The sequence below is a fragment of the Lonchura striata genome, chromosome 2, assembly GCF_046129695.1.
Source record: "Lonchura striata isolate bLonStr1 chromosome 2, bLonStr1.mat, whole genome shotgun sequence".
NCBI classification, from domain to species: domain Eukaryota; kingdom Metazoa; phylum Chordata; class Aves; order Passeriformes; family Estrildidae; genus Lonchura; species Lonchura striata.
This window is the reverse complement of record NC_134604.1, coordinates 35,513,341-35,525,749: the sequence shown is the minus strand read 5'-3', so window position 1 is coordinate 35,525,749 and position 12,409 is coordinate 35,513,341. Positions and strand designations below refer to the sequence as shown.

Genomic DNA, 12,409 nt, shown 5'->3' with positions numbered 1-12,409 from the left:
TCTAGTAAAGAATATTATTCTTTTCTTCCCTCCTTCCCAGGCCTAGTAGAATCTAAAATAGAAAACCCATCATGCTAATCACTGCATCTATTCTCCTAGAGAAGCTCTAGGAATATTTTCTAACTTCTGCATTCTTATTAAAGGACAAATGTAAATTTACAGGAATGGATTCTTTTTTGGTTATTATACAGGTTCACCAGGAAGAGAAACATTTTGGCCCAACAAGATATATCAGAGGACACCAGACCCACATACAGCTAAAGCTTCTATGTTTTATAAATAGTTGCCTTAGTTAACAGAAAGATATCTCTACAGCACTCTGAATTGCATCAAAACCCACAGAAAACTGCAAGTGCTTGAGCAGCAAGGATATGAATAGAGGCAAATGAGCTCCCTTTTCAGATAACTTGTGAATTTGATACAGCTTTCTGAGAGATTAAAAAACTAGTTACATTTACAGTATTTTTTTATCAATTTCTGAACAAGGATCATCAGGAAGGGAAGTCTGCCATTTCAAAATCACCGCGATATTGAGGCCGAGAACCTACATTATTCCTTTCACAGTGTACAGAAAAACGGGCTCATTTGCCAGGAATTATTTTTACTCAAGCAAAAGCCTCACTCAAAGCAGAAAGCTCACATCTCTATACAAAGCTCTGTCAACTAAACTATCACCTGTTCCAGTAAAGTAAGCTTTAAAAACCCATCACAGGAAAATCAATCTGCAATGATAGATTTCAGAAAGCAGCTTGTCTGTTTGTACAACAAAATAAGTTTCCCAGGTATTTCATGGGATGCGTTTTCTCGTATTTGACGACTAAAGCCATGAGCTGTATGGATCCTACCTTCAAAGGAGAAATGTGCGACTGTAAGACGTATCCATGGACATTCTCTATTTGAGACAAGTTCTTCTCTGACACATGAACAAGCTCTGGGCCTCTCACTTCGTGGGTTAAACGAGGCAAGGTATGGTCATGTGGAGCATCTTCATCTTGATAGCGATATTTCTAGAGGAAGAAAACATCAAGGAAGAACAAATAAGCTTTTAGGAGGTAATTCCTATATTTTAATATAATTGTGAGATAACAAAAAAAAAAAAGATTCAGTAGACAATAATCATCAGATTTCCTAGAGTATTCTGGAGACAATGAGCAATTCTTTTTTTATCATTGTATCAAAGAAAGAAATGTGGTATATGTCACTGATACACAAGATTTTCACTATCAAATAGACATTTGAGATGACACACTGATAATGAAGAAAAAGAGATGTCAATCAGCTAAGCTGTAGTGTCAGATCACGTTTCACATCCCTGTGTTAATAATTAGAGTTCTATGGCCCTTCTCTGCAAAATACTTGAGTTATTTTCCACTTGGCAGTGTGTACTCTGATGCTGGAGAGCACACACATACTTCCATAAAGGCACAGTCCCACAGAAGATTCCCCCACAGTAAAATTCTATCCTTAAGCCCTTCTTCTCCATGGAGAGGCAACATGAGGGGCTTGTCCAAGATCCCAAATGAAGCTTGTAACAACAAAGAACACAACCCTAAAAATTAAATTAAATTTCCCGATCTGTTCTCCAGCCAGAATGCTTTGTAAAAAGTCACCATCCCTCAGCTGTGTCCTGAGGAGGTTGTTATTGGATAAAAGCCTAAGATATGTTTGTACAGCCGTATAAGAAAAATAAGTTTGAAGCCCAGGTACATGAACATCCCAAAGAAGACCTCTCCATGCAGCAGACCTTTCTGCTGCTTGTCCATTTCACTTTGACCACTCAGCTATGGAGTGATATTTCATTTACTCATCCCTCCTAAGGAAACCACCCCAGTGTATCCCTGCCTTCAATATTATGAATGGAAATATTTCAGCAGTTGCCAATTATTTTCAGAATACACATGTGGCATGATTTATTCTCTTCGTTTCTGGGATAGGCCTGCAGCCCTTCACATATTCACTTTTTACATAACATAATTAATGAATATATTAAATGATTGGCACCAGCCAAATATTATTTGGCCAAGAAGCTATCAGCCTAATAGATAGTACTCCAGCCAATGTCACATTTAAGGCTTGGCACACAGATCATTTAAGCCACAAGCAATCAATTATTTTTTTAATCGAGTGAGTACTCTTTCGAAAAAGACGACTACTCTGAGACATCCTCTTTTAAGTGAGTCATTTGCTGAAACATAATTAGAAGAAATAAGAGCAGAATACCAAAATCATCTCATTAACTCAGGAATGGGGAAAATGGAAAAGTCCAGTGGCTACTTCATAAAGAGACAAGACAGCAATGACAGAAGCCATAAGAAGCTCTATCATAGAACATCGAACCATTCAGGTTGGAAAGGATCTTTAAGATCAGTGAGTCCAACCATCCAATTCAGCACTGCCAAGTCTACCACTAAACTATGTCCCAAAGTGCCATATATACATGACTTCGAAATACCTCCAGGGACAGTGAGTCAACTACTTCCCAGGCAGACTGTTCCAGTGCTTGACAGCCCTTTCAGTGACAAAATTTTTCCTAATGTCTAATCTAAATCTCTCCTGGCACAACTTGAGGTTGTTTCCTCTTATCCTATCAGTTATTATTTGGCAAAGAGACCAACGCCCACCTCACTACATTCTCCTTTCAGACAGTTGCAGAGAGTGTTAAGGTCCCTCCTGAGCCTCTTTTTCTCCAGGCTAAACACCCACACCTTCCCAGCCACTCCTCATCAGACTTGTGCTCCAGACCCTTCCCCAGGTCCATTGCCCTTCTCTGGACACGCTCCAGCCCCTCGGTGTCATTGTTGTAGTGAGGGGCCCAAAACTGAACACAGGATTTGCAGTGTGGCCTCACCATTGGTGACTACAGGGGGACAATCACTGTCCTGGTCCTGCTGACAACATTTTGCAGATACAAAAAATTAAACACATATAGATACATATACACAGGCTTCCCACTTCTCACAAGTTCCTGATTTTCTGGGTGGATGTGGGAAGAATGGAGTCCCTCCCACTATAAGGATTGAGAGCTGCACTGCAAAATAGGACTTGGAGGTTCTTGTGGATGATAAGTTGGTCATAAGCAAACAGGGAATGCACATCCCAGAAAGCCAGCCTCATCCTGGGCCGCATCAAAAGAGGTCAGGTCAAGGGAAATGTTTCTCACCCCGTACTCTGATCTTGTGGCACCCCACCACCTGGAGCACTGCACCCAGCTCTGGGGTCCTCAGCACAAGAAAGACATCCACTCCTCTGTAACTATTACAGCCGATAAAGAAGAAGGCTATGAAAAGGATCAGAGGGATGGAACACCTCTTCTATGAAGATAGGCTGAAAGAGCCTGGTTGTTCAGCCTGGAGAAGGTTTCAGGGTGAGACCTTCCAGTAATTTAATGAAGGGAGAGGGATTTTTTTTATGTAGGCATGTAGTGACAGGATAAGGGGGTTTTAAACTGTAAGAGGTTTTGATTACATATTAGGAAGAAATTCTTCCTCAGTGTGATGAAGCATTGGAACAGGATGAAATTCCACAGGGAGTTTATAGATACCCCATCCTTGTAAGGGATGTTTGAGCCCAGGTTGGATGGTGTCCTAAGCAATCTCATTTAGAGGATGTGTGGATGTCATCCCTGCCCTTGCAGAGGGTTGAATCTTTAAGGCCCCTTCCAACCCAAACCATTTTACGTTCTATAATTCATTATATGGTTATATATTTCATTATATATGATTAATTTGATTATATATAATTAATATATTATTATAGACACATACATTCACACACACACATATATATGTGTGCATATAGATATACATATATAAAACATATATGCTATTCTTTCCAGCTCATTTTTGCAGTTTTACACAGCCAGAAGCAGTGTGATGCGGCCATAAGGAGAGAACATCTCTTTGACCATCACTTAATCCTTTCCCCATCACCACACTGCAGTGTAGCTTCTGCATAAACAGGAGCCAAAACCCAGAGGAAATTGATTCACCCTGAACCCTGTGCTCCCAAAGAGCAGAACACTTGTGTGGCTCTCCAGTGATAGACTTGCTTTATAGTTTGAATTGATCTATTTATCCAATAAATTTACATTCACAGGACAACTTCAGTAATATCCATGTTTATGTTCCATCAACGGAAACATTTTCAGAACAGATTTCAACCGTTCTATTGATCTTTGTCTCCCTCCCATCCCAAGCCCAGCCTCTCCTTCTTCACTAAGTATGAGCTGAGAACATTTCTGGGTCAATCCTTCTATGGGTTTTCCTCATGTTCTTAGCACCAAACTCATTGATTTTCATACATCTTTCCTCCTACAGCATCTCTTCATTGAAATGCTTCCAGCTGTGAACTGAAACAGCTTGACACAGCAAAAAGCCAGTGGTAAGGCTGAAAATACCAAACCAGAATTAAGACACTCCTGTAGAAATGTCTCATTCATCTCCATCATCCTGTTCTGATGAGGTCCTGCAAATGTCCTTGAAAAAAACTCATTTCCTAGAAACCTTTCTTTAAGGACTAATTCAAATTTCTGGAGGGAAAAGAATGATTGCACGGATATGCTACTCTTCATTTGACAAAAGAACAGGTGGATGTCTTATGATAATTAAATTACAAATCAGTGCCTGCTGCTGATGGTATTGTACGCTGCCAACTAGCATTAGATATTTAAAATCCTCTGTAATTACCTATAATGGGGGTGTGGAGTGTGCTGCTGTGAATTTTTAATAGGAACGTGCCTTTTTATAAGAGATCATTCTCTCTACAGTGTGAGGTTACTACAGCATCACTGTTCCTCACATCCTACTGTCTAAAGGAGCATTTCCAAGGTTGTGATTGCCAAAGAGATGTCAGCTAGACAGAACTGAAGACATGAATCCAGTAGGAGGTAATGGTCAAAAACCTTAAATTTCAACAAAGGTAGTTCTCAAATTACAATAACCAGAGGACTGCATTGGCATGAAAATACAGATGTTCTTATGACCTACTTTTGACAGATTGACAATAAATCAAGGTAGCATGGAATTTGTCATTCAATTTTGGGCCAAAGGGAACTGGTATTTTTACAAAAGTTTATTGCTTATTTTTTATTTCTGTCATTGCCATCAGTTTGCATAAAATGCAAATAGAACATTTCATTTTATATCAGGTCAAATTGACCTAAGCTGCTGAATGTGGCCCAGTTGGAGTTGCCATTCAAAAACACATGTCCCTGGTTCTCTACACAGCTCTTTGGCTGGGCCACACTCCAATTCATCACACATTCCTGCTGCTTGCAATAGGAGGACTGCAAAAGGAGGGAGATGATTGTGTCAGAGGAGTCCCAGGCTATGCAACATCCTATGAAATAAGCAGCCAATGAATCCTGGTCTACAGAGATTCCTGACCTACTAGAAAACACCCTGAAATGTCAAGAGACACATAAGCAAAAAATCTATATTGTTTTTCACTTAGCCAAACCTTCATAGTAGAAACAGCTTATAGATGTTAATAATGGAAAAAAATACCACCACATACTATGAGATAAAAATCCATTTATGAGTCAATCCCACTCCCAATCACTATTCAAAGCCAGTGTGCTAGCCAGTGGCCAGTATATGATGTTTTATCTTGGGAAACAATAGAAATTCTAGCAGTTTTAGCTGTAACACATCAGCATTTTGAGTCTTGAATATAATTTCTGTTTTACAGTCTTCCTAAGGAGGGGCCAGACCTCTGCTCCTTACAAGCTGTGATTCTTCATATAAACCATTTAACAGTGAGACCACAGGGAAAGGAATTTCTGCAGAAAATTTCCCACATGAGACAATGACCTCTTACAGATCCAGTTGTCCCACTGCAATCTGGAAATAGGCAAGGTATGCAACTGAGTCCCAGTACTACCTTCTTAATTCTGACTTACTTGCCTTTTCTCTCAAACCAGCATTTGAGCTACTTTGCAGCTCCCAAGTAGGTTAGCCCCATTGCTGGTCATCTTCTGGAACCTGGACATGGGAACTACCTTTGAACAGGGAAAGCATCACCCACCTTCTGCATGAGATTAGGTCCAGGATTCAACACACTGGATTTTATGAGAGAGGTTTTGGATGCCCCATCCCTGGAAGTGTTCAAAGGCCATGTGGGATGGGGCTCTGAGCAACCTGGTCTAGTGGAAAGTATCCCTGCCCATGACAGGGGGGTTGGAAATAGATTATTTCTAAAGTCTCTTCCGACTCAAACCATTCTAGGATTCTGTGATCGTTTTTCAGTATTAGCAGCCAACAAAAAATGAAAAAAACATAATGGACTTGGTCTATTTAGACAAATGAGGAATCAGCAAAATCCCACCAAAAAAATGTTAATGTCACCTTATCCTACTTTGGTGCTCGGTGTTTTCTTTGGTCTTCAGTGTGTTGAATTTTACTGTCACTGCTCTCCAAAGACAGCAAATTTCAATGTCATACCAATGAGCATCTTTGGAAAACAAACTTTACAATTTGTACACACAAATCATTGGGCATTCATCCAATCATGAGGAGAAATAATATTACTCATCCAACTGATTGCAAATGAGCAACACAGCTTGAATTCTGAATATTTGCAATCAATCTATAGAGTAAAAAGAGAAAAAAAATACTCTTCTCATTATATAAAATGGAAGAAATCACAATCTGCTTGCCAAGAGTGTGGAAGTAGATTAGGAAGCTTAAATCATTGAATAATTATACTTATTGTGAATGACTTGCTCTTTTGCTTATCAAGTAGATTTCCAACAAGCTTGTCACTATATCACAGCAATACCTTCCATACAAGAAGCCCAAAGAGCTTTACAAGCGGCAGTCAAGACTGATAACATCCTGTTGATGTGCATCATCTAAAGGTGGGTAAAATTAGGCACAGAAATGCAGCAACTTGTTCAAGGTCACAGAGAGAATCAGTTCATTTAGCAGTAGTAGAACTTAGGGGATTTTTCCAGTCTCCTCTTTTAGTCCAAGATCTAGAGCACTTACACTGACTTTAATAGCAATGATAATTATTATTATTTAAACATAAGGTTGTAGGTTTGCTGATGCCATTGTAATTTATTTTTATGGTTTTTTCCTCACAAATGTTCCAGGATGAAGCAGTCTTTCTAAAGTCAGGACTTAGGTTTTGGTCTGTCTTAGTGTAATAGATAGTAGTACTTTGGGGTGATTTACAGTGTGCTATCTCTGAGAAACACATAGTGAATTTTAGAAGACAAAAGGTTTCCTTCTCTAAGAGCCAAATTAGTTCACAGAAATAAAATTATCAGTGCTGAATACTGAGAATTTGCATGTATTTTTCATTTAGTACAAACCAGAAGTTTATTTTTTTTTTTGAAGGAGAAAGAAAAGTATAATTTCTTATCTCAGTTTACTGAAAGCACCAGGTTTTTGCCCGTAGCAGGGAGTATATTCTTAGTTAAAAAAAAAAAAAAAAAAAGGCAGCAAGTATAATGCAGTGGAACAAATGTGTTTTATGGTATTCTCATAATCTTTTTTTTTTAACCCTAAAATATTTTATTTTTCATGATGAAAAAGAAGTGAGATGAGCAGTAGCTAAGTACCTCTTCATTTTATCAGCTGGAGGTAGTTGCACCTTTTCCTCACAAGATGGCACAGTAACCATCGAGTTAAAGAATACTCTCACTTTGAACTATGATATTTTGCAGGGAAAAAAATAAGTATTTATGCAATGTCATAAAACTTCAAATTATTCTTATTTTTAACTAACCTGATATAAAATTATTAAACAAAAAAGAAAAGCAGAAACCTTTTATAGTAAGCATACATAAAGAAGCAGTGATCATAAAGCTGGCAGATGGAAAAAAGTTTAAACAGTTCATAAAAGTATCAAAAAATTACAAGCAAGTAGAAATCTATCAGTTTTTGTAAGCTTTAGAATGAACAAAACCACTATGTATTGACAAGATTGAGACTAGCCCAGAATTCTGCATTCCTCCAGGAATTCTAAATCCTAATTAAAACCGCCTGCATGCAAATCTGTACCATGAGGTATTCAGCTCCATATGCTGCATCACATTTTGGACCTGTTAACAGCATCAGTTTAGCCCTCTGGAGGCTGCTACTTGCTATCCAATAATTTAAAATAGATTTTTAACTTGAAGTGCCAATATACAAAAAGACATCCTAAGGGGGTGGCTTTGCTTGGATTAAATGGTGAACGTGGCTGCAGGGTACAAAAATCAGTAACAAGTAAAAAAGAAAATACAGCTAATACTGATTGTTTATCTAAGGGGAGCAAAGGAATGGTGTGGGTGAAACTGCACCATTTATCAGCATCAGGCAGTAGCCACTTCTCTATCCCTCTGTCCTGCAATAACATCACTTGCTTGCTCCTTTTTATAATTTTTCAACTATTCCACTCAAAGTATTTTTTTTTCTGGTATGTCCATGTTCCCCCAATTTCTGTAGGAACCTTCCTGCCTCTGCAGTTCCTCTGTTTTCCCCTGCAGTTCCCTGTGCAGCCCTAGATGTACATCCCCATTGATCCCTCTAATTCTGCTGCTGCACTTCCCCAGCACGGAGGTACTGAGCCTCATAAATTCTCCTTTTCCACCCCTTGCCTACCCTAAAGAGCAGCTTCTGGCATGGGGACGACTGTGCTGAGGTTACAGCTGAGCATTTGGAGGGGCAGAGCTGGGAAATGCTGTCAGTTGCCATGTCTCAGTTTCCCTGCCAATAAGCCTGCGGTGGGAAAGCAGCCTGGCAAAACTGACACCCGAGGTTTACATCAGAAGAGTACAAAGTAATCACGGACTGTTATAAATAAATAATGCACTAGCAGTGCCTGAAACAAAAGATAAAAGAGAAATAATATAAAAACCACAGAACTAATGGCTTGCCCCTCTTGTGCTTTCTGTACCAAAGATATATATTTTAATTTAGTCCAGCAGCACGTGACACAGCAGGCCATTTGTGTGTTGCAGCTGAAACCTTCTCCCCTGTCTTCACACAGGAATTATGTGTCTGTGGGATTCCAGTATCATTTTTCACAGAAACAGGGGGATCCTGCTGAAAGGCTCTATGAGGCAAAAGGATGCTCTCAGGTTAAGACAGGTGAATGCTGTTGTAGATAACTGCTTCTATTCTTGCTTTTTCTACAGAACTCTTATGCAATGCTAGGCTTTTCACAAAACATAACTTTCCACAGCCGTAGAACGGAGACATTCCTCACTTTCAAATGCCCAGCAAGCCACAGATGGCCGTTTTTTGCAGAAGTGCTGAGCATCAGCAGCTTCAGCTGAAATCAGTGAGAGATGGGCTTTGCACAGGAGAAATAACATGGAATCCTGTGCCCTCAGTCACCTGCGCCCTAAAGTTCTTCCTCATTCTGCCTGTTGCCTCTTGTCCCACTGCTCAGCACTAGGGAGCAGAGCCTGGCTCCCTCCTCTTGACACACTCCCTTCAGGTACTTCCACACATTGAAAAGGTCCCCTCACAGGAAAACCAATGAAAAAATTAATAATGGAGCAGCTGGAACTGCTTGCATTAAATAATGCATGAAGACATATGTTGAATGTAAAATGCCATATGAAGTATTACTCCACATACTGAAAAAAGAAGAAAGCTCATGAAAACAAAAGTAACCGTGTAATTAAAAATGTAATAGAGTTGGTGTATATTATAATACTACATTACAATATATGGCCACAGAGGGCCTGCAATAAAATTGCTTAGACCATCTCAATTCTTGCATTTCCTAAATCTGAGTGGCTAACTTTATCACCCTGCCATCCCTTAACAGTTCTTTGAACACAAAGTATACACACATAAAAATACCTCATAAATTTTAATAACATTCCTGCTTATTCTAGCGTGAAGAAGGTATAGAGATAAGTATTTTTCAGTATTTGTGGAAAACTATCTTCTTAAATACAAATACAAATGCTTTGTGTACATAAGCTTGAAAATCTCACTGTTGTCACCTTGATGAACTTAGACCATTAGCTCTGAAGATAAAATTCTATTCCTACAAAGCAATTTATGTTGGAGCTGAATAAGTTATTACTAGTCTCAAATATCCTTCTTATCAGTTCCCTCTTTGAAAAGCTATGAATTTTACCAACAGAAAGATGGATTTAGTCCAGTTTAACTAGATGTTCAATAGGCCAGTAAAAAACATTTGTGTTAGGTGCATTTGCATGTTTTTGACACATAAGGCTTGAGTTAAACATTTCAATAGCAGGGCAGTTACTGAAAAAACAGCTTTGGGCTTTTGCGTCTTAATCCTTCCACAGCTTTTCAATACAGCATAATTGTGGTAAAATAATCTACATTTTCAGATACTTTAATAAGCCCTGGTTAGTGCACAAGCAGGCAAATAGCTGTTATTGTAAACAGAACACAGAGAAACATCAAGATATTACATTAACAAGGGAATATTTGCTTTACTGAGGCCATTGCAAAAGCCGGTATTTCCACATTTCATCTCTCCACAGGAACCTAGTTCCTGATCTAGGCAGTTTATGGTTCCAGGGGAAGCTCCTTCAGCTCAATGATCTGATGGTGACACATCAGGATAAAACTCCACCAGGTCAGGGGCTGGGCAGGAAGAGAGTATCCCATTAAACTGCAGGTATACTGAGCTCAGTGTAACGGGAAAATTGCTTGGGTTTACATCCTCTGATGAATTTATCACTCCTTGGACCATACTTTACCTAAAATGAAGAGGGAACATCCTATCATCAACTTTATTTATTCTATTTAAAAATAAACTAACAGAGGTATTACACCTGCATTTTCTGAAGTGTCAAGCAAGCCTCCCAGCATAGCCTTCCTTAGTTTTTCAAGTCCCATAAGGCTAAGCTTGAACACAGTGAGTGGATCATGGAGAATAGAACTCCGGGTACAAAGCAAAATTGCAGGAAAGCAAGGGATATGTGCACAGATTTCTTGTATTTGTAGAACTGCCTTTAGACCTAGACATCTGCAGTTTGCCTTTATCTTATCTGGATATGGAAGCATTTTTCACATCAGAGCTTAAGTGTGGGAATCAACCAGCACTTTCCCCGAGAGATGAAGACAGTGATTTTCTGTTGGGGCTATTGTTATTTAAGAATCTTTTTCCATGTTCATGTTGAGAGAATAGGCATATTTTTTACTTCTAAGTAACTTGAGAACTCATATTTTAAAGAAGCCAACTAGTGTCCACAAACATAGACTAGAGCACGCACTTCAGTCATAGAATCATTAAGGTTGTGAAAGACCTCTATGTTCATGAAGCCAAACCACTAGCCCAGCACCACTAAATCCACCCCTAAACCATATCTCCAGCTGTCACATTCAGATGCCTTTGAACACTCCCAGGGATGGCAATTCCACCACTTCACTTGGTAGCCTTTTCCAATGCCTGACTACCCTTCGCATGAAGAATTTTTTCCTAGTATCTGATCTAAGCATCTCTTTGAGCAACTTGAGGCTATTTCCTCTAGTCTTGTCACTTCTTACTGGGGAGAAGAGACTGACCCACACCTCACTGCAACCTCCTTTATGGTAGTTGCAGAAAGTGATCAGACTTGTTTTGTGTCATGTTATGGTGTATATTTGGTAGCGTTAGTAATATCTAAAAAGTTCTTGAGAGCTGAAAAAGTCTATAAAAGTACAAGTTTATAATATGTGGCAGAGAAGACTCCGTGGGCATCAAACAATGATTTAGATGGAAATGTACTACCAGTTCATGAAAATCAAAATTCTACATGTCTTAACCTGGAGAATCTCAAACTTCATTGTTTTTGAAAGTTATCACCTGACTTTTCTGTTGGATACAACTGTTGCATGTCAGCTTTGTGTCTGTCTACCTTTGCTCTGCATTCTACAGTATTTTGCACTTTTCTTGATTGTTTTTGGTGGGTTTGCAGTTGCAAAGAGCAGGAGAAGGCAAAGAAGAAGGTAGAATACTTTAGAAGTTACTAATATTATCTCCTCGAGAAATAAAAAATTTATTTCTGGCCGACTGACCTTATCAATGTTCAAAGCCATCCCTTTTTGTGATAATGCTAGCTTAATTAAAAGGTTAAATCCCTCCTGTGCTGAAAAAGAATTCCTATTTGGAAAGTCTAGATAATGTAACATCTCTCTTTTTGATTTCTTTATGTTTTCAGCTGGAAAATGTAAATTTCTTATATAAAGTAACATGAAGAAAATAAAATGTAAATCCCTTTGGTCCTAACAACTAGCTTTCAGAAAGGCTGGATAAATGACTATCAGTTGAATAACAATGTCATGGTACATTTTCTGTGTTCTTAATTATTAGAAAATCAGGACAAAGTAAAACCCACCAGGTTAAAATTAGATTCAGCCCAGATCATAAGGCAATCATGAGGCACTCTTAACTTTGAAATGAAAGACATTATCTTAAAATGATACCCAAAACAAAACTCAGACAATCC

General features: G+C 38.8%; 1 protein-coding gene across 22 annotated transcripts in view; it reads right to left on the bottom strand.

Moving 5' to 3' along the window:
- DLG2 (discs large MAGUK scaffold protein 2) overlaps nt 1-12,409 on the bottom strand; it is a 989,662-nt gene that overhangs the window by 532,849 nt on the left and 444,404 nt on the right. For all 22 annotated transcript variants that reach the window (XM_031505123.2, XM_031505124.2, XM_031505125.2 and 19 more), the window contains one exon: nt 846-1,007. In XM_031505123.2, coding sequence (XP_031360983.1) covers nt 846-1,007 — 162 coding nt within the window. The remainder of the gene's footprint in view (nt 1-845; nt 1,008-12,409) is intronic.